The 23,732-nt window shown below is 46.6% G+C and overlaps 1 protein-coding gene across 2 annotated transcripts in view; it reads right to left on the bottom strand.

The window, feature by feature from the left end:
• Positions 1–22,733: 22,733 nt before the first annotated feature.
• Positions 22,734–23,732, bottom strand: part of LOC126541529 (solute carrier family 22 member 7-like) — a 59,660-nt gene continuing 58,661 nt past the window's right edge. The window contains exon 13 of one of the 2 annotated variants that reach the window (XM_050188327.3): positions 22,734–23,347. In XM_050188327.3, coding sequence (XP_050044284.2) covers positions 23,251–23,347 — 97 coding nt within the window. In that variant the 3' untranslated portion in view covers positions 22,734–23,250. The remainder of the gene's footprint in view (positions 23,348–23,732) is intronic. The other variant, XM_050188328.3, reaches the window with a different exon arrangement.

Consider the following 23,732-nt stretch of genomic DNA (forward strand, 5'->3'; position numbering starts at 1 on the left):
AGACAAGCAAAGCAGATTATTATTATCGTTGTGGGACAAATGTACGCCTCAGTGGGTGCTACTCCTTTAAGAGTGATTGCAGACAAACGATGGAGATAACGTTTTCTTGGAACTAGCGTCGCTTCCACTCAAGCATGCGTACGTAGAAAGATAACATTTAAATATGTGATAGGATCGCAAGTAATTTCTTGTCATTGTCACGTTGCCAGCATTCTAAAAGCCTAAGAGCGTAATGAAGTCCGCCGACTGGTTCATTGTTCAAACTCGAAAACAATGGTGTAATGGATAAGGAGGCAGATAAGTACAGATTCCTAAAACCTGTACAACGGCACACAGACAAAGTCGGGGTTGAAGGTAAGCAAAAAACGTCATTGACTAGATAGAACGGGAAACAATAGCTTTCTGCGACTGCCTTGCGATCGATATTCCACTGTATGCAGTATACGCTAAGGCCAGAGCTGTCGGCACCCAAATGTAGGAGTTCAAATAAGTGCGTGCAGTCAGTGCAAGCTGTTCGCCCCATTTCTTTTCCCTTTAAATTGCAGAGGGTTAGCAAGAGTACCTTTAAATATTGTGCTCTGGTACTACGCGGGTACACGTAGTACCAGAGCACAATATTTAAAGACAGGAGCTCGACTCGGTTGAAGCTCCTTCTAACGCCAAAGGAATACTTCTGAAGTGAAATGATTTTGCGTTCGCGTTTCTTTTTTTTTTTTAATCCAAGTTCTTTTTCTCGCGAAATTGCCGCTGAATACGAACAGTCGCAAAAACAACGAGAACGAGAACATAAGAAGAAACCAACGCCAGTCTGCAGTGGCAAGCGTAGTCACGACGTAGACGTGTTTCATCGTCTGCGATAAGGATACGGCCATCAGCACCATATATGACACACGTAAACTGCCGCTCCCTCCGCACGTACGTGACGAGCTTGACGGAACGTCTGTCCGTACTACTCCACAGGTACGCCCATTTGTCAAAATGACGTGTCAGCCTTTACTGGGACCATTCGGAAACCGTACTCTGAACAGTTAGCTTCTGCGTCATCAGCACTGCTGACCATTCATATTTCCCTCCCGTCTCCCCTCGGACAGGCAGGAACTCTGGCAGCACTTCGAAAGAGAAAGAGGGAGGCTCTACACCGAAAATTGTGGAGGTTCGCCGGGTGACTGTCCTTGATTGCTTTAGTCTAAATGAAAGAGGTTCGTATGAAATGGCGCATGCACGCGACCGTATGCACACTACAATGACGTACAGAAACACCCACGCTCAATTCTTAGCCACCGTGTCAGGCTGATGCTAGAGTTTCGAAGCGTGGCCGAACTTCATTATTTACTTGCAGACTGTTGCTTAAAGCAATCGTTATGGAAAAATACCATTTATTCGAATTCATCTCAGCTTACAATCCCTTTTGTATATTCCCTTTGCCCTGCAAATGCATCAAAACTACCTTTTGTTATTGCGTACCCCCCGAAATACCTCTTGTGTGCACAGAGTGTCTTGCAGACCAATAAGCCGGCGACCAAACGCATAATCTTGAGCGTACTAGTTGATCTGCGGCACTCTGAGGTTGTGAAACTAGAGGACAACACCTTTATTTTTATTCACTGCCTTGCGCGTTTGAACTTTGGGTAAGCAGTACGAGGCGTACTACGCTCTTCGGGGGACAGTTCTCGTCAGGTTTAACAGAGACTGGGCCGCGCGCTTTTAAAACGAAGTTTGCGAATCCTCCCGGGCTTTCCTGACCGCGGCTGCTGCTGCTGTCTTGCCCAGAAGCTTACACTTAAAAAAAACGACTTAGGTTCTCGACGGTGGAATCAAACCTCGGGCTCGCAATGCAGAAGCCCGATGTCATAACCACTAGGCCACAAACGGATGTGCACTTTCACGGTGCCAAAGCCAGCTAGCTCTCTGAGATGATCGCCGCATTTGTCACATTGTGTAGCACGGGTGCGCAAGAGCACATACTCGCCCATCTGACAGCTTGTAACGTGCATGATGGGGTTTTGAGCAAGTGCCTTCGGTGTGACCTTGCCCTGACCAGGAGAACGCAAGTTTCAGCGCCTTTACGAATTTAAACAAAGCTTCGCTGTATGTAGATTCCAACAAGGTGCGCTGCTTAGATCTGCCGCGATTTGCTGCAGTTGAAGTTCCCTATATACTTTTCGGAGTATTAGGGGTCAGTGTACTACAAGGAACAGACGTAAGCAAACTTCTACTGGAGAAGAATGTGACAGTGAGATCGTCATCTCAAGGCAGTGCAGGGGCTCGGCATAAACAAAAAATCATAGCAAATAAAGCATTAGCGCTTGGTAATTTCGCGATATTCCTCTCGCATTTGATATAACACCCAGTGTACCAGTCAAGCACGCCCTGCTTTTCTATGCTTGATCCAAGTTTCTATCCAATGTTCACGTAACCAATTTTCGGGAGATTTGGCTTTTTTTATGCCTGATACTCGTAATGCTTACGTATGCCTCACGTCAGACTGTCTGGGCGCTGTTCCCAACAGAAGCTTGTCTCTTATATAGGGGTAACAATCAAACATGTCCTATTAAATATCACGCCATTCAATGACAGGTTGTTACGTACGATCACGGGTACGTTCTTGTCACCTTTGACAGAGTTATCATCGTTATCATGTTGACGCTCTCGTTCAAAAAGCGCTGGCTGCACCGGAATGTTCGTGAACGTTGTCGCCAGTTCGACAGCGCCAAAGCCACGCTTAATCTTATTCTACGCGCGACGCGACTGGCACGGTACGTTTTCGGAATTTACGCTAGCACCGCCGACGGACCTGGAATGCGCAATGACGTGTGCATAAAGTAGCGAACGAACTTGAGCAGCGGTATTCGATTCTGCGACGTGTGACCTCCACTCGCTGGTATTGTCGTCAGTAAGGTGTTGATTTGCCTTCAGGATCCAAGTTAACCGAAGAAAGATTTTGAGTCTTTCATTCACTCTTCGCAGGTTTTTCTGCTTACGCAAGACCTGCGACATCACTGCGTCATCTCGCCTGACTTAGCAAAGATGGCGCACCCCGCGCAAGAATTGTAAGTACCAACAAGTGGACCGTTGACGTCATGCATGCCGCCTCCGGTTCGCGCCTCATTGAAGCTTCTGAAACGCGTGTCTTAGATTTAAAAAGGGCTATCAGCGGCACCGCGGCCTTCTTTGATGGGGCAAGCTAGATGTACGGGACAGCCTCCCTAAGGAATTTTGCATATTGTCTAACAATATTATTAAAATTCGTAAGTACGCACGTGAAAGAAATTAAACGCCTTCAAGTGAACCGAATAGTAAAATTCAAGTGTAAAACACTATATTAAGAAAATATACGATGTCCGACTTCTGCGCTGGAGGAAAATAATTAAGAAGAGAGAAGTGAAAGTGTTTCATTCAACAAATAAAAAGAAATTACGACGATCTTTCCGGATTTCCAAACCGAGGACGCCAAACAATACATCTGCGGCGTTCATTGAAGGAATCCACTACATCCGTCACCCTCTTGACACGTGCTTCAATTTCCTTCGTCCTTTTTGCTTTTATGGTCAGTAGAAAGCACCTGCCTTGCGTTTACGACAAGCGTTTGCAGAGAAAGGAGCCGGTCCAGTCCGGATTCAAGATAACAAACCGCGTGCAGAGAGGGTTCTCGGCCATTGCACTCCTGACCAGGTGCATTCTCTATTTAGTCGACATACCGAATACAAATCTAGTGCATTCTTTTTTTTAGCTGAAGTCATCGAGTAGATTGCTTAATATTTTCTTTCCTTAGAACATTCGGCACGTTCGGTGTCGGTGGAAAATTGTTACAGTTAAGGGCGAAAAATGCTCGGTTGTTGTTTGACATACTGCTTAAAACAAATACGAATGCCAGTCTGAGCAACCGATACATCAAGGACGGCGAAGCTATAAAAGAAAGTTATCACACCTTTCGAAAGTACTGGGAATCTGTGTGCTCGCTCAGGGTCTTGCCGAAAACGCAGAAACTGCTGCTTGCGCTCGAGCGCTCGTGTGGCTGGCTCTTCCTTTGCGGTGACGGGGCTACGACGCAGTCATACGCTCCAGCAACACGGCGTCCTTATTCACTTCCGTAGCTGTACCTTTTACATGGAGCTTATATAACGCGTCGCGGCAAACGTAAGTTACGGGTAACTGGATAAAAAGAAAAAAAAAAAACAGGCAGACTCATCTCCAGCTGACATACGCAAAGCGAAGCATTCTTGCTGTGATCGGCTCGTGAACCATGTGTGTGCGTACAATATGTGAAGTGTGGTTTTCTCGATATAAAAATTAGTGAAGCTATTTTTCTTTTACCGACGCTTTGTGTAGGCTCGTGCAGACGATTGTAGTCTCAGCCAGAGGCTATTACGTCGAGTGCTGCCCTTGGTTCACTGGGCTGTATCCAATCAGAGCAGACTGCGTGTCGTTTTCAGCACAAGCAGACGAAAAGCGCCCGATTTCGCACTTTTCAAGACTTCGCACTTACTGGCTTCGTACATGGCCTTGCGTGAGACTAAGAGCCAATGTACGAGCTTCCTTTCAGCAACCAATCTAGACAAATTGCAGCTAAATACATTGCGAACGCGCAGCGCACGAAGACAACTTCTTTATGCATAAAATACAGCGCGGATTCTGAAAGAGCCTGCACCATCCGTAGGTAAGATAATTTCGCCTTCTTGGAAGATTAGCTAACCTCCATCTGCGACACTCTGCAACACACGGTCACGCCACCACTTCACTGCCCGTCCCTGCCGCGAACCTTCACTATTGTCGCCATATGAGCACCGACAGTGGCACGCAAAATGGCGCCATGCGTGTGCGACGCCAGTCTATTTGTCGTCTGCTACCTACACTCATCGAAACCGCGGTGTAAAAAATGTAGTTTTCGTGCTACACTACTGCTATAAAGAATGGCTTCGTATAGGAGGGCGGAGCAATGCTTTTTCAACACCATTTAAAGAAAAATGGGGACTTCCTGCACTACCTACACTCGTTAGCCAATGTAGGTACAAAAATATAGCCCTAGTGCCAAAGAGCAGGATGTCGAACGATGATATATATATATATATATATATATATATATATATATATATATATATATATATATATTGCTACGAAACAGCCACCACAGTGTGGCTGCACTGAAGAGGAGGAAGACGACGTGGACCCGCTTGATATAGCGTCGCCATTGTGGCCTTCCGTTAGCTTCCTCTGAATAAATGTATATAGCATTGGGCTACAGCTACACATAACATTAATTTGGTGGAGGTGGACGTTCCCCATACCCGTCATGGAGCTTCGCAGCGGTCGCAACGGCGACAGTGCAACTTCGGCTCCTGCTGGCGGCACTTCATCTATGCAAGCGTCTCCGTCTGCAGCCCCGACCTACGTCGCCGTTTCCCCCCCTCGGGATCCTGGTGTTTTCAACGGAGTCGGCAGTCCTGATGTTGACGACTGGCTCCGCTTATACGAACGTGTCAGCACCAGTCACAGGTGGGATCCGACTATTATGCTTGCGAACGTTCTTTTCTACCTCGACGGAGCTCCACTTTCATGGTTCCTGACTCACGAAGCGGAGATCTCGAGCTGGGATCTCTTCAAAGAGAAGCTCCGTGACCTTTTTGGCCAAAAAATGTCAAAGGCAATGCAAAAAAAGCCCTTGCCACACGTGTACAGACGTCGACCAAGTCCTACGTGTCGTACATTCTTGACGTCTTGGCCCTTTGTGCCAAGGCTGACCCGACCATGTCTGAGGACGATAAGGTTAACCACGTCCTCAAAGGCATTGCTGACGACGCCTTCAATTTACTGGTGTTCACGAACGTCACCAGCATCGATACGATCCTCAAGGAGTGCCGCCGTCTCGAGCAGGCTAAAAGCCGCCGGGTATACCAGCACATCACGCGACTTCCCAACACAGCTGCTACGTCATCTTGTGACGACCTCTTCCACCAGCCGTCGCGATGTGACAACTGGACCCGCATCATTCGTCGTGAGGTCGAAGCGGCACAAACGGCGGCCCCTTCGTTCCCATCACCTGATCATTCTCCGGTGACGATCTCCTTGATACAGGCCGTCGTCCGTCAAGAGTTGTCCAACGTCGGCCTGCAATCCATTCGTTCCGTACGCTCAGAACCTCTCTCTCCACGCACGTCCCCACCGCGCTCTTCTTACTCTTATGGACAGCGCAACCCCTCCGAGTGGCGAACCGTGGACGACAAGCAGATCTGTTTTTACTGCCGACGCATTGGACATGTCGCTCGCCATTGCCGCAGCCGCTGGACTTCTCCGACGCTCTATTCTTCTGATTACCACCCTCGCCCCTCTAGCGCATCCTTTTCCTTCGCCCCTTCTATGCCCGCCGCATCATCTGACCCTGCGACACCTTTGACACGACCCCGCTACTCCCGCTCGCCCTCTCCCTCCCGTCGTCAATTTCGTTCGCCCCCGTCACGCCGTGCTCCTTCTCCGACCTACTCGCCGCACCCCCGACCGGAAAACTAGATAGTGCAGCTTCTGGAGGTGAAGCTGCAATGACGACATTGGCACGAAATCCTCGCTTCACATTGGACGTTCTCGTCGACAATGTTCCTGTGCGCGCGTTGATTGACACCGGGGCGCATGTGTCCATTATGAGTGCTGCTCTTCGCCGGCGGCTCAAGAAAGTTCTGACGCCCGCCCGAACCGAGTTGTACAAGTCGCCGACGGAGGGACTGTCGCTATTGTTGGCAGTTGCTCTGCCCGACTCACCATTGCTGAGAGACACACCGTCGTTCTCTTCACCGTCATCGAGCATTGCCCTCACGAACTCAATCTCGGTCTGGATTTCCTAGCCAATCATTCTGCCCTCATTGACTGTTCGGCCGGCTCACTTCGCCTTGACTTGCCTCTTCTTGCCGACCCTGTGAACCCGCCTCCAAGCCGTTTGAGCTGCATGGATTTTATTCGCCTACCGCCCCACTCTGTGACACACGTCGACTTGTTGTCCTCACCAGCTGTACCTGACGATAATTATGTGGTCGCACGAATTCCGGCAGTTACATTTACACGTGGTGTTACCGTGCCGCACACTGTGCTGACAATTACTGGCAACCGCACCTGCCTTCCCCTTGTCAATTTCGCGCTAACCGCGCAAGTTCTGCCTCAGGGGATTCGATGATATCGAGCCATTGATATCGAGCCATTCACAGTGGAAGATCGTCACAGCTCAGCCCATACCGTGACGTCATCGCACGGTACTAACGTCGACATTGAGAAGATGGTTTCCTCTGACCTTACACCTGCTCAACCTGAAGCTCTTTGCCGCGTTCTTGAAGGCTATCGCGACATTTTTTGACTTCGACAATCGACCCTTAGGTCAAACGTCTGTCGTGACCCATCGCATAAACACTGGCGATGCCAACCCTATTCACCGACGTCCATATCGTGTTTCTGCGTCCGAACGAGCTGTTATCCAACAAGAATTCAAAAAGATGCTTGTAAAGGACATTATCGAGCCTTCCTGTAGTCCCTGGGCTTCTCCCGTCGTACTTGTCAAAAAGAAGGATGGAACGTGGCGTTTTTTGTGTAGATTATCGCCACCTCAACAAAATCACAAAAAAGGACGTGTACCCTTTGCCACGTATTGATGACGCTCTAGACTGCCTGTACGGTGCCACCTATTTTTCTTCTATCGACTTACGATCCGGCTACTGGCAGATATCCGTCGATGACATGGACCGAGAGAAGACTGCATTTGTTACCTCTGACGGCCTTTATCAGTTCAAGGTGATGCCTTTCGGTCTCTGTAACGCGCCCGCCACCTTCGAACGAATGATGGACTCTTTGCTTCAGGGGTTCAAGTGGTCCACCTGTTTGTGCTATCTGGACGACGTCATCGTTTATTCGCCCACTTTTGACACGCATCTAGACCGTCTTTCAGCAATTCTTGACGTGTCCCGCCACGCCGGTCTCCAGCTGAACTCGTCAAAATGTCATTTCGCTCGCCGCCAAATCGCCGTCCTTGGACACCTCGTGGACGCCCGAGGCGTGAGACCTGATCCGGACAGAATTCGCGCCGTTACGAGCTTTCCTGTTCCGAAGTCTACCAAGGACGTTCGCAGTTTCGTCGGGCTGTGCTCTTATTTCCGACGCTTTGTGTAGGATTTTGCGACCATCGCACGTCCCCTTACCGACCTCTTGAAGAAAGACGCCCCATTTTCTTGGGGACCTGACCATGCGGCATCTTTTTCGCAGCTCACTACTCTGCTTTCCACGCCTCCAATTCTGGCCCACTTTGACCCGCCTGCCTCAACGGAAGTTCGAACTGATGCCAGTGGTCACGGCATAGGAGCAGGGTTAGCACAACGCCAGCGTGGACATGATCGTGTTATAACCAATGCCAGCCGACTTCTATCACCAGCCGAGCGCAATTATTAAATCACAGAGCGCGAGTGCCTCGCTCTTGTGTGGGCTGTTGCGAAGTTTCGTCCATACTTGAACGGACGCCCATTCTGTGTCATCACTGATCACCACGCGCTCTGCTGGCTATCCTCGCTTAAGGACTCCACGGTACGACTCGCTCGCTGGGCATTACGCCTGCAAGAATATGCCTTCTCCGTGGTATATAAGACGGGACGCTTGCACCAGGATGCCGATTGTTTGTCCCGCTACCCCGTCGATGAACCGGCTGATGCGGACGCCATCGCTTGCGTTTTCTCTGTGTCCCAGTTGTTTGAAATCGGCAACGAGCAACGCCGCGATCCCTCATTACGAGCCCTCATCGGCCATCTGGAGTCAACGCCTGGCGACGCCTCTCTCCGGATGTTTCTCCTTTAGGAGGGGACATTATACCGCCGCAATCTCGATCCACACGGCCTTAACCTTCTGCTCGTAATTCCATCGCACCTGCGTTCGACTGTCCTCCAACAACTTCACGACGCGCCCTTGGCTGGACACTTGGGCGTCTCGCGCACATACGACCGTGTACGACATCGATTCTTTTGGCCGGGTCTCACCCGCTCCGTGCGGCGCTACGTTGCCGCTTGTGAGCCCTGTCAGCACCGGAAAAAGCCCTCCATACCTCCAGCTGGATGTCTCCAGCCCATCGACATCCCACCGCAACCCTTTTTCCGTGTTGGTCTAGACCTGCTTGAACCGTTTCCTCTCTCGGGCTCCGGCAATAAATGGATCGCCGTCGCTACTGATTATGCTACGCGGTACGCAATCACCAGAGTCCTTCCGACAAGTTGTGCTACTGACGTTGCTGACTTTCTGCTCTATGACATCATTTTAGAGCATGGTGCTCCGCGCCAATTACTCACTGACCGTGGCCGCAGCTTTCTGTCGGCAGTCGTCGAGGACATCCTCCGCTCCTGCTCGACAAAGCAAAAGTTCAGCACGTCCTACCACCCACAGGCCAATGGCCTCACGGAGCGCCTCAACCGGACCATCACCGACATGCTTTCGAAGTACGTTGCGACCGACCACCACGACTGGGATCTTCGCTTACCATATGTGACGTTCGCGTATAATTCATCGCGTCACGACACCGCCGGCTATTCACCAGTCTACCTCCTATATGGCCGAGAACCCGCGTTGCCCTTAGACACTTTGTTGCCCTCGGCCACACTTTCAGCCACTGAATACGCCCGCGACGCGATCGCACACACCGACCACGCGCGCCAGCTCGCCCGCACTCGTCTCGAGGCCTCACAGGAGCATCAGAGAGGCCTCTATGATTGCCACCATCGCGACGTGCACTTTACTCCGGGTTCTCTGGTGCGGTTCTCTGGTGTCTAAGTTTTCTTGTGCGCAGATCGACAACCTTCCTGTCGGCTTTCCAAGCGCCGATGCTCAGCCGCCATCTTATTTGGACGAGAAAGTAGCCTGCATCGTTTTTAACTTCGTTGCTCTATTGCAACCACAGTGTAGAAATACAATATTCTTACACCGTGCTTACAACACAGCCATGGCGTTTCTGGTGCGTCGTTTCCCTTTCTTTTCTTTTCTTTTTCTAGTGCAACAGCGGATCGAAGAACGCGCTGGCCTGCCCGCGAGAGGCGGCGTTTTATTCCGCCTGTCGACGCATGCGTCCATGGCGTAATGGTTTCAATATCAGCCTTGTGTGCTAGAGCTCCCGTGCTTAAATGCTACCGCTGGGCGATTTTAATAATATTTAATTATTCATAACGCCATACTTCTTTGAAAATTATGAGTTTATACAGCCGTCTGAAGCCAAAAGGTTGAAATTTCCGCAAATCCATCAACTAACCATCATTCCCATGATGGCTGCATCGCCGTGCTTGCAGCTTCCGTGGGCATGGAGGAAGAAAGAGGTTAGGAGACAGCATTACGTCACGCAGCCAACCTTGGCAATCAACAGTACACGACGCCAGTCCCATTGCTCAGTGTCGACCCAACAGGTGACCTTTTGAGTCGTGGACACGGAGCAAGAATCCAGATTTGCCGACATGGAGGAACTTTTCCCTTCCTCCATGCGAAATCGGTACCGAAACGAAATAAACCTGGTGTACTTAAACCTACCGCGCGCTGTGATGTATCCTCCGCGCTCTGACATTTTCACTACGTGTTGGGACGACACTCCTGGCTTCAACTGCGTTGCGGGATGCTCCCTCCTACATTTTTTTCTTCCTCCGTGCCCGTAGACACTAGCGCGACAGTTCACTCTAGCAAGTATTGTATGAAACTCTATAAGTTTGAAACGGCAAACTCGTAAGCTACTTCTTCGCTTCACCGTTCCTAGATGGCATTAAACGCGTTCAGCGGTAGAGGCGAAATACGTACGAAAAAGTGCGTGAAACACGAACTGTGGGAATCAATGTAGCGAAGGTTTCTGTGCTGGTTGCCTTCACTAACGATATTTGGCGGTGATGTTGATGTCATACGGCAGTCGCGATGTGACGTTACAAATTTTAACTTGCGTGCACCTCTTCTGTTTCCCTACGTAGTACACAGGACACACAATCACACGTGTTTGCTCTAGGCGTTGTAACGCGCCATTGTTCGCAGCCTGCATGTGGTCAGGTTTGCCGTCTAGACGCTGCGGTGCTTTAATGCGGCTTTGAGGCTGCACGCCCTGCGTCACTTGTCCGCATGGGCGAACTTTCATTGTGCTTATTTTTCAGCAGTAGCAGAAGCGTGCTGCGCCTTACCTGGAATTCGCATTTTTACAGTTTGTCCACAACTTCTCCATGTCAAGAAGTCGCGGTTCTATTATTGACGAGGCACCAAACTAGGGCTAATACAATTCTAGCCGCCACCAACCAAACGAAGCATTCTTTTCAACGGTGCTTTTCCCTTCTCCCGCGAACTTCTCAGGTATGCAAGCAACCTCGAGCGCAGAGTGGCAAGGCTGTTATTCACCCGTTTCGTCACAGTGTTGGCTTTACGCATCCTCTGTTTCTTCTTTCTAGCTTTCTATGTCCCTTTTAGGCTGTTGCGCGTGAGTACAAAGGCAAGCGCTGCAGCTTCTGGAATGTTTTCCTATCTTTATTTTGTGTGTGTATGCAAGGGGGGGAGGGGAGGGGGGAGAAGGCCTCAGGTGCCATTGCAGCCATCCAGAGGGCATTGCGACGGCCACTGAGTCTCGGAAGGCATTGCGGCAACGAGAGCTCCAGAGGGCATTGTGGCGAGGCCCACCGAGCTCTCGTTGTTAATGGCTCGCCGACTCCTCTCCCGCGCCGTTGCCATGTGCATTATACGCGTTCTCCACCAGCCCCCTACGCGGCGTGCAAGGCAGCAATAGCAGTGGTGGCAGCAGCAGCAATAGAAGCAGTGGGAAAGTCAAATGGGCTAAGAAAGCTTCTTTTTAAAAGCCACGCACATAAGTTCTTGTCTATTCGAAAGATATATCCCAGGCACGTACCCACGATATGATTTCTTTTTTTTTTCTTCGGAAGCGGCCGGGGGGGGGGGGGGGGGGGGGTAGGGGTACCTTTATTAGTCCAAATGTGAATAATGCCTGCTATTCGCCATAAAGACACGTAAACCCGCAAAATAGAAATGAAATAAGGTTTATCTCACAGGTACGCCTGAGATATACACCTCTCCTTTACTTGGTAAACAAGGAACCACATCAAATGGACTCGCGCAGGAAAGAAGCGCAGGAAGAACAATGTCAAGAACATGTAAACAAGCGAAAGTGTAAAATAAAGATTTCTAGTAGCGTTTGTTGAATTAACTCTGGAAGAAATATACAGAAATAGATATTTGCGGAACAATCACAGTTCTTTTGGATCCCTCGTTTACAGCTCTACCAAGTTAAGTGCCAAAACCGACTCGTATTGTTATTTGGAAAGTTGCGTAACGATGCGTGGCCACCAGTCCCGTAAAACCGCGTTGAGCGCAGGACGCTGCGGCTCTAGACTTACTGCGCCCACCGCGATAGGTTAGAAAAGCACCCACATAAGCACAGCATGAGGCTACGTCTCGCGGCTCGACTGATAACTGTAGATGCGTCATTCAAAACGCACGGAATTGTTCTCCATTTCCGGAGGCGTTTTCTCTACTTCCTTCTTAAATAACAAGATGTTGATCGATGAATATTTTCACAAACAACGGTTAAATTTGTTAATTTTCGCTTTTCCTTCCTGTTTGGCTGTCGCCTTGGCTCGCTCTCTTAGTAGATCGCTTAATTTCTCAACTCATTGCGACTCTTGTTTCCTGCTGCCAATTTCGCACGAAACGTGCGGAACAGCTAGGGAAAACACAGACGAAGTAACGGGTGACAGTCATACTGCTTATGGGTTTAAGGGTTATTGCAGGGTTTGATGATGGACGCTGTTTCGCATTATTTTATTTTCCCCCTTATCTAACCCATATCACCCGCCGTGGTTGCTCAGTGACTATGGTGTTGGGCTGTTGAGCACGAGGTCGCGGGATCGAATCCCGGTCACGACGGCCGCATTTCGATGGGGGCGAAAACACCCGTGTACTTAGATTTAGGTGCACGTTAAAAAACCCCAGGTGGTCGAAATTTCCGGAGTCCCCCACTACGGCATGCCTCATAATCAGAAAGTGGTTTTGGCACGTAAAACCCCATAACTTTAATCTATCTCATATCGCGGGTATATGGTTCCGAAGATCTGCCAGCGTCGCGGCGAGCCGTCACTCAAGGAAATAATGAAGCAACAAAAGAAAAAGTTAAACGCAACTGGCGTTTCTGCCGGCCACAACTCGTTCCACGAGCATACCGACCAGCTGACTATGAACTGAATCCCTCTCCTGGTCCCTGGATCATGTCTGAACAAAGAAGGTTGAACTAACGAAGCAAAAGCGATGCGCGTGAGCGTTGCAATAGCTGATGGCAACTGAACGCCACTGAACGATGAGCAACTGAACGCGAAGAGTAGGTACTTAGAATATCCCCAAAGGCCGAATATCATAGCTGAAAAAAGCAATCTTTTTGTCTTTATTCTTTACACAAATCATATATACCCGCATTGCCCAGTGCGTTTCTTCAGGAGCGTGCGGTACAGTTTTGCATAACATGCGACTCCATTCGCAATTGACCCTTACGCACTTGACAAACTATTCCACTCGATAATACTTCTTCAAAAAAAAAAAACACTGAATTAGTGAGCAGGTTCGCCCTGGCTTGGTTCTTCTTAATTTTAAACACGGTCAATTCGTGCTAAGACGTAATTTGGTGGCTGAAAATAATTATCACTATATATCGAAGTTTTCTTATTATATACTGCTTAGAAAAGCTTTACCCTTAAGTTTCTTTTACGGGATGACAACTCCTCCCCTTCTGACCCTTGCCTCCTTCCTTGTTTCCGCCAAAGCGATCATATTTATCGTCTACTCAGCGTTAACGTGACAGCCACTCAATCCACACATGCTCTAGTACTTCTTTGCAGACCTGTGCGTTTGACTACCGAACTTTCGAAGAAATTAAGGAACCGTTTAATTCGTGCACTTCCTGTCCAGACGGAAGTACTCGATATATACGCATTAGCAATGTCGAAGAATTGGACAAAATTAATTTTCTTGCGAGAGAACAAGGAGTACAGTAACCACAAATGCATTTTTTATTGTTAACTATTACGGGGAAGAGCGGTACCTGTTTACGTATATTATATTGATTGACGAACGTTTCGCTGTCCTGGCGCAGTTATCGTGTTTGCCTCGTTAAGATGATGTATTGCGTTGCTACCCTACGCTGGGGATAGAGGGGAGGGGGAGGTAAAGTGGTAACAAAGTAGAGATAAGGAAAGAAAGGAGCATAGACACACAATCACAATCGGTCACTGTCACCGAATACTGTCATGGCACAGCACAGTGACACTTGCAGCACTATCAACGTCTGTTCAGGCTACAGCCGCTTGTCCAATTCTGTCGCCCTCAAAAACCGCAACAGTGCCCTCGTCGCCCTCTGCTGCGATGGCTTGTGATGGCGGTATATTAAAATAAGTTCCTTTGTGAGAGGTCTTCGGTCAAAGCGCGCTATCGCGATTGCGAGTGATTGTCTCTGTAAATTATAGCGAGGACAGTCACAAAGAAGGTGTTGAAAAGTCTCCTCGTTACCACGGTCCTCACACGAGGCGTCGACGGCCCATCCAATTCGGTAAGCAAGAGACTTGGTGAAAGCCACCCCTAGCCATAGTCGACAAAGCAGGGTAGCTTCGCGACGGCAGAGTCCAGCTGGAATACAAAGGCGTAGAGAGGAGTCAAGATTGTGGAGTCGGTAGTCGTGAAAACTCTGGTTAACCTCCCTGCCTTTCCCCTTTCCTCTCTCTCTCTCTCTCTCTCTCTCTCTCTCTCTCTCTCTCTCTCTCTCTCTCTCTCTCTCTCTCTCTATGTATTGCATTGTTGTCATATCAATTTCCGTTCAATCATGACGAGAAAAAGCTGATCTTTACCACACAATGGCCAAACCCATTCCACATAAATAAAACTTAGGACAACCTGTTCACCTTTATTTCGCGTGATGTTGAGTACATTCGTGCAAATAGAACGATAAATATTCTAGCAAAAAATTAGGTGGACTAGTAATTAATTACCAGTAATCGATGTCCAGAACAATCCAAAGCTTAAACTGCGCTTCAGCGTATCAAAAAGCCTACTGTGTGATTTGCGTTTAATTTCTCGCGCTTATATCAGTATTTTGAGGTATCTTACTCAGCGTCTCAAAAATGATACGTTGGGCCTTGGGGGTAAATATGGAGAAAATATTGTTGGAATGTGTAACCGGCCAAACGTTCCGCTTGCCATGGATGCATGGTGCGCCCTGTTTCGACTATTTGCTCATTTAACGCGCTCATTTGCTCCGTTTACAAGGAGCTCCGTTTAACCAAGTTTTATCCATTGTAAAATGTAAATGAAATTTTTGCTATTCTTTCTTCTACTTTTGTTTTATACTCCTTCGAAACTTAGACAAAACATTTACGGCTTTCAAAGTGCTATTTAAAACCCGTTAATTGAATTTTCTTTTATGTCATGACGTTCTAAAATTACATAGTAAGCGAAACCTTACAATTTAGATATAATTTTCCGTTACTCCTAGGTAATGTTTGAAATGAGGCATGATGTACTTTTTGGTGTGGTATTGCACAACGCCTATGTGCGGTTTTCATGTCACGAGGGCCCGTTCATATTAAAGCCCCCGCAAAAATTACATAAATTTCTTCTCACACACCACAAGCGCTTATGTTCGCTATCTCAACTGTTTAAATGTCCCCCTAATCCGGACGCGGTTACAATACTGACGAATTCTTTCTACACTTTCTTCAATGACTTAGAGAGATGCCGTTCTTAAGGAACGGCTTCACCTAACGAATATTCTATAATTTACGCAAGGCGTCTTCTGTCTGTAGAATTACGGGGAAGGCGAAAGTTTCATTTCGTCCCGTCTGCGGCTCTTCACGGGCGAGGGCGATGCTCCACGTCTTTGAGGGTCACTGACAGGAGGACAGTTGAGTATGTTGGCTGCTATGCTTCCTTTTCTCATATCTAGTGAGCCTGAACCGGTTGCAGCCAGTCTGAGGCGCCCAGATCGCCGCGCTCTCTCTCTCTCTGCTCGTTTTCGTCACCGCTGTGCCCGGTTTATAGCGCTTTGCTTCCTCCGCCGCTATCCCGGCGGTTCTTGTGTCCAGCGTTCTGTAAACAGGTGGTGTAATTCGTGGCCGCAACAAAATAATCGGGCTCTTCCGGGCCCTGTTCTGTTTCATGTGGAGTGATAGGAGAACATGAACGGTGGCTTCTCGACACCATCTGAATATGTCGTCCTTTCAAGCCAATATTACGCATCTATCGCCATGTGTTTTTGCACATTCAACGTGCGCGCGTATGCAACTATTTGTGCACGTTGGCTCCGTTTTGAAACATTCCTCCGCATTCACGCGCTGTTCATCGGCTGATTCGTTTATACGTGACCCTTTCAATGACGGTGCTCTATTTTGCCTGTCAGACTTGCAATATGTATATTATGAAACTTAGACACCGCCGTTCCAGTGGACGTGCGCCAGCCACGTCCATAGAATATGGCGCTCAGTTCGTTTATTGTATCCTCCTATCGGTTTTGCGACGTTGTCGTACTTTCCCGTGCTGAAATATTTTTTTTCTGCGACAGCCAGTTAGGTGCTCGAAAGTGAACTTGCCTTTCCCGTCCGTCCGTTCTGTTACGCTAACGACGACAGTAGTTGTCACCAGGCCGCCTTTTAATCCTGAGCTTCGCCACCGCCATTGGCCAAAAAGAAATAATAACACACGTCCACGGGGACCGCCCACGCCCAGCCAAGCACAACCGGCTTGTTGGCCACTACACCGAAGTTAGCGAGTGCAAGTAGACGAAGAAAAAAGCGAGCAAGTAAAATCGAGATTTGATTCTTCACTGTGGGAGTATGCTGCTATCGAAGTAAATTGCTTCAACGTCGAAGGAGTCGCTAAATTATGCTGTTTCCTGGCTATGCATTCTTGCATGCGAAAGGCCACAAAAACCCTTGAGCAATTCTTGAAAGCTACTGGACTCTATACGAGGGCTTGTGACAGTGGACATTCCTCTGCGACTGGCTCTGTGAATGACTACCTCTTTATCATTTTTTCTTCTCTCTCCTTATCTAGTATTCCCCCTCTCTGCATCCCCAAGTGTAGGGTAGCCAACCGGGCACTCCCTTGGTTCATCTCCCTACTTTCTGTTCGTTTCTCTCTCTCTCTCGCTGATGTTTTTTTTTTCTGTAAGCAAATATGTAGGTTTCCCGCTCGTTCAGAAAAGTAATGTTTGGCTCAGGTATTCATCGGCATTGTATATCTAACCATAGAACGGGTTTGTTAGGATTTTCGAAAACGACGTTCCACGGACATATTTGACTTGCATTTGATATCTCCAGTTATCATCGTTTAGTCTCGTGTTCACTTTTCCCCCTTCGTTTGGAATTTGGAATTTAACGATTAGTAAAGTAAGATACCTCGTTTCCTTTTCTCAAGGAAAAGGTAATGTATGCATAAGTTATCTCATGAAAATGCTTTGAAACGAAGCGGCTATACGCGTGGAAAGAAAATCATCATAGTTTAAATCTATCAATGCAGAAAAAGAGTTTATTTAATTTACGTTAGACAATGGGAAAATTTCCGGGAGAAATCTTGACAATTTCTTCAGTGCCTTTTGTTTTTCTGAACTAGAGTTCTCGCAACAGGCCTCCTGTAGATTGCCTCAGAAGTATAGTTCTTTTTTTTTTAGACAATGCAGATTTTTTTACAAAAAAGTATGACCATGAGACACCTGCCGTCGTCGCATACGAGCGCTACGGTGAAGTGGAAATATTTTGCCGCTGCTTAAGTTACTCTCAAAAGACTAATTAAAAAGCAATTATTAATTATCTTCCTTATTGGTGCCTTAGCGGCCGTTGTTTAAATCGCGAATTTATAGGCATTATTATATAGGCATTATCATTCATTTCTTAAATATCTTTGAGATCGCGCCTAATTCGAGATATCTATCATCGAATCTCCACGATCGATCCAGGCAATAACGAAACCGGGTGCCGCGGGAGCGCCGAAAAGGCGGCCCCACTACCATGCCAGACCGAAGCGCCCCGTGGCGACAAGCGCGAGGAAGTTTGAAACCGAACGTCTCGGCCCACTCGCAGTAACAACTACTGTTACGGCACGCTTTGCATGGCAAGCATGTGCCGCTGTGTGTAGGGAGAGGACTCAAACTTCGGCCCGCACGCTTCTTTAGGGGACGTTGCCGTCTGACGGGCGGCAGGACGCACTCAGTCTCGACATTTCCTGCTCCCTCAGAACATCCACGCTAAGGGCCTTACTCGCGTTATTAAGGTTCCTGCGTTCTGCGGGGCTTCACGATAGACTGTAAGAACGCCGCCTACCGCTCTGTAGTGTACGCGGTTCGGTCGTGCTCGTCTGTATTTCTCTCTATCTCCCGCTTCCGCTCTCTTTCTCTTTTTATCCCCCTTAACCCTACCCCCCGTGCAGGGTAGCCAACCGGAACTGACTCTGGTTAACCTCCCTGCCTTTCTATGCATCCTTTTCTCCCCCTCTCTGGATTTGGACTTCAATTTCAATAACGCATATCTCAATTTAGTGCGATATCTTGGACTTCTAAAATATAGGTGCGCCATAAATTGTGACGCCCTACAAGTTTTTATTATAAACAAACTGCCGTAAATAATAATAAAAAGATGAATGAATAAATTTTCGTTAATTAGTCTTTTCACAGTAACTTTAGCGGCGGCAAAGTGCTGTCGCTTCGTCGTAGAGCTCGTATGCGAAGACCACAGGTGTCTCGCGGTCCTAGTCATCTTACAAAAGGTCTGTATAGCCTGAAAAAACACCCTGTCGAACCACTAAACACGCGCTCTCATTCCCAACAGGTAGAAATGAAATGTAATGTTGCCTTTCCTCACAGAAAAAAAAGCCTAATTAAGCCTCGTGATACTGACTTGCAGGTCCCTACTACTAAGTACGTCACTGACGTATGTTCCGTCTAATAACGCATCGTTAACGTGTATGTACTCACTGGCGTGTAATCATAATCCCGGAAGCATTACAGTCACGCAAATGCCACATTTTTCGGAAAGACAACTTACTAACGGCATGGCAACGCGGCTTTGGGACGGATTTTTTTCATTGAAACTGAACCCCTGCAGGAACTCATTATGAAAATCCCTTCACAATAAAAAAATTATGCAGAAACTCCACTGGAGTTGTCTAAGTATGCTTAAGCATTGTGCCACTTGCTTATGTCCCCGCAGCCTCATGTCATCATCAATCTCAACAAACTTGATCCGGCCAGTATAAACCCTTATCTACACTTATCGTTCGTTATCAATCTTATCGCAATCGGTCGGACCCTTACCAACCCTTATCGGTCCTTATCAACCTTATCAAAATTGCTTTGACCATTATAAGCCATTATCACTCTTTAGCCCCCTATCTATCCGTGGCGAACCGTTACCGACCGTGATGAGACCCATATAGCCCCTCATCACTTCTTATCACCCTTATCAACTCATTGACTGCTTTTTTTAAGTTGAATTTATTTACCCTTATCGTAGGAGTAACGGTACAGATAATCAGAAATCATTTTACATACTAGGGTCCCATGGCCCGAAGATTGTAGGGTGACTCACGATGAAAAAATACAAAGAAAAAACTGCATGGGTAATTGACAAGACAAAAGTAACGCTTATGAAGCATTAATTAAAACAAAATACAACAAACATTTAGCTATAAAATAACACTGCGAAAATGCATAAATTGAAGAAATCCACATAATAATATAAGGTAATAAGGGCTGGACATAACAGAAAGATCAAGATGACAGAAGAAAAGATTTCAGAGCTTTTATAATGTAGAAAGTTTAGACAATGACCTTAGGTTGTGTGGCAGGGAGTTACAGAATGAGATGACTGTAAATGACAAGCTCTTTGTTCCGTAATCAGTGTGAGCTCGAGGAAATAATAAACTTACTTCCAACGCGAAACGTGTACGGTTAGTGTTTTCTAATTAGTCGCTGTTGATAAGATCTAAAGGTGGTTTACGATTTATTATATTGAAAAACAAACAGGTACAATTAAATTGAAGTAACTTCCTAAGACATGAGATGTTGTATTGCCTAAGTAATGTAAGTACATTAGAAAGGTAAGGACTGAAAGTAAATATACGAATTGCTCGGCTCTGGATGTGTTGCGCCGACGAGATATGCGATTGGTGTGTGTTTCCTCAAGTGGCTATGCCGTAGTTTTAATGACTGTGGATGGAAGAAAAATAGGGACATAACAACGCATTAGTAGAAAAATGTGGCCTAGCTTAAATTAATGCCCGAATACCAAAAACAGTCTTTTTTATGTAGATAATATGCAAACCAAAATTAAGAGTTACGTCTAAACGCATTCCAAGAAAAGAGACAAAATCACAAGCAGAGATAATATCAGAAGCTAGCGCCAGAACTACCGGAGTAAATATCGGCTTTTGAAAGGATATGAAAATCATGAATTTAGTTTTAGAAGGGTTTATAGTTCGATGATTATTTTTTTTACCAGTTAGCAACCTCACTTAGTGCACAGTTTTGTTGTTAGAGAGGGAACTGTTTTGTCACTGCAAGATACCGTAGTGTCGTCAGTTGAGGATCGCCCCGACAGGAGGCTCGTCCCGCGACCAGCGATAAAACGCATCGGGGATGAAATTTTGGCAAACCCGGAATTTTCCTATGTCTACAAGGTTCTAAGTCGGCTCTACACGTGGTCCTAGAGTTGGCTTTTTGTTCCATCATCACCAAATTTTTCAACAGAGCCTTCATATAAACTATTCTCCTCCGACATTTGTTGTGTACCGCCGGCACAACACATTGATAAGGTTCGGATACATTCACCTTGTACAAGCGTGGGTAAGACACTCGACTGTTGAGCGTGGAGTCGTAGGTTCGAACCTGACCACCGCCAACGTTTTTCCTTCCGAAGTTATTCTGTTTTTATTTATGGAGCGCATCGTTATACGCATTACGCCCGGACAGACCGACGGACAGATTTCTTGGGTGTGTCGCTTAAGAATGCATAGGCCTTAACGATTACGCTTGGAACTGTCCTTTACTTTCTCTAAGGCCCAATTTCACTGCATAAAACGCCAAATGTGCATTAATAAAATAGCTTTCATGGCTTCCATGGCAAATTCTTACACGTAATAACGTCATATCTCAATTCCTAATATCAAAAAGCGATAATATGCCATGAAATAGCCGAGCTCATCCTGTACTTTCTGTGTCCAACAGGGTAGCTTATTAGCTAGCCGCACTTGAAGTATGTTTCTTCATTCTTGCGTTACAGTTAACAAAATATTTAAATACCGGTTGTGGCGCATGGCGAAATTCTGCTCCTTGAGCTGAACTACTTTAACACGCGGAAACTATTTACATGAAATATAGAAATGCGTAATCGAGCGATTATGAAGTTTTCGCAAATTACTTTCATAATTACTTTACGGCACATATTGCAACATACGAATTGTAGAGAGTGAGTTCGCAAGGCATATATGGATATATATGGATATATCCATTTTGAACAAATTGGAAGGATGACAACAGTTTCGAGATTATGAGTTCCCAAATTGTGCGACGGAATACATCGGTGGTCCAATTATTTTTGAGCTTCAGTGTATAAAAAGACATTTTGTTAGAGAAGTAAATCGAAGAACGGGGCATTTTTATGAATGCTCAAAGCTGCTACTAGTTTCAAAATTTGTTCCATGTATATGCGCTTTGAAAACACACTGGTTTCAACTTGCAAACTGCTGTAGGTGCACTCAAGTAATAACTAAAAGTCTGTGTTGTAAAAATATTTTTGTTAGTCAATTATATTTGCGTTTGTTTGATTTCTTGTGCAAGTAATGTGTCCCTCTAAGAGTAATCCAACTTCGTGTAATCCAACCTTGAGCATCTTCGAGTAATCAGAAAATTCTATTAACGTCAAAAAAGTAAATAACTGATACCATACGGGGCGATTAATTCTGATCATTAGGAAAATTTTCATTATCGCGTCTTGCAGATACCATAATTCTAGTCCTTCAACTGTATTATTCAGTGAGGCGGACATTAGTTGCACGTGAAATCGAAACATATGTTAATCTAATTAGAAAATCGCTAAATAACTTCTTATTTAATTACTTTGCGGTACATATCGCAATTTACGAATTGTAGCCGGTAAGTTTGCTAGACGTATTCACTTGGGATGGATTTCCATACTGACACCAGTCTGGGTGTATGCGCCATCAAACTCGCCGTAATATGGTAGTGTTGTTCTACTTCTTTAACAAAACGCTCTTTTATGCATTGAAGCACGATGTAACTGGAACGCCCGTGTATTTCAGCTCACAACTTAGGGAACGATATATCGAAACTGGCATCATACTGGAAAGTAACTCCAAGTGGATACGCCTTGCAAACTCAGTGACAATTCGTAAATTGCAATGCGCCGTTGTAAATATAGCACCGTAAATTAATTAATAAGCAGTTACTTCGTGAATTTCTTTTAATTAGTAGAATATATGTTTTGTTTCACGTGCTATTATTGTCAGCCTGTCCTAATAATCCAGCTCGATGCTATCGGCCACAGGCGATTTTTAACGTTTCTGGAAAACTTAAGAATCATCATCCCGCATTAGCCACCAGTATAATAAGCTGAGGTTGCACGTTGCGCCTGTTCGTGCGTCACATTAAATGGCTTTGGCCAAACGCACGTAAGAGGATACGCAGCGGGACAGAAAAACGCACACAGCGCTAGCTTTCAACAATATATTTCCGAGATGAGCTGTACATATATCTTTCACAAGGTGCGTCACGTGACACGTGCTCCGAAAATGTCAGCAAACGCAAGAAAGAAAACAAAACGCTCAAAACACGCGCGACAACGGCAGGCTCGTGTATGCATTTATGGCATGCGCAAAATTATAATTCATTTGTTGATTATGTAAATATTATTCCTGCACCAACTGGCGCAAAAGAACTTTATTATTATTATTATTGTTATTCTAACGATGACTGGCTAATTTCACTTTAGAAGGTTCTTTCAAATTAGTTCTCGTTGGTCTGGCTCTCATTGCCTGACAGAGGCTTGTTCGTGAGAACGAAATGCTTCAGCCGTCATGTTCGTTTGAATATACATGAATCTTGACTCGCTAGCGGGGAGTCAAACGGAGCATTCCTAGCTGTCCGTACAAAGGCTAGCTAGTCAGGTGCGTGTGAGCATGGCGGCTTGTATAGAGAGCCACTAAAATGGTATATCCGTCGTTTGTGCTTTAAACTGACGAGTCCGCTGCCAGAGGAGTAGCTGCTGCTCCCAGCTCGTCTTCATTGGAATTCCGTGCCGCTATCCTTGCCTGCTTCTCAAGCCACCTGCAAAGAAGAAGAGCCCCTCTAAGCATAAAAGAATCGTGTGTTTCTTCAAGAACACACCACTCAGAAATGCTGCACAATCGTTCCTGAAAACGGCTAACGGAATTGGATCTTTAGGAAAACTTGTATATAGGCCATGTGCACCAACGATGAAGTAGCAAAGTACAGCGCAATGGCAGGCGAAGACATCCGCACATTCAACTGCTTCCGGTTAAACTGCCGGTTTCGACATCCTAAAATACATGCAAGGTGTACAAGGTTTATATCGTTTTCACGAGAGGTCCCAAACGCAGCTTCCTGACATGTTAATATTCTAACAAGGCTGCAGCGGTGAAGTCTGTGCTCCATATTATCACGCTTACATTGTTTTCCTGTTTTTGTTTTT

Source organism: Dermacentor andersoni, chromosome 2 (genome assembly GCF_023375885.2).
Source record: "Dermacentor andersoni chromosome 2, qqDerAnde1_hic_scaffold, whole genome shotgun sequence".
NCBI lineage: Eukaryota > Metazoa > Arthropoda > Arachnida > Ixodida > Ixodidae > Dermacentor > Dermacentor andersoni.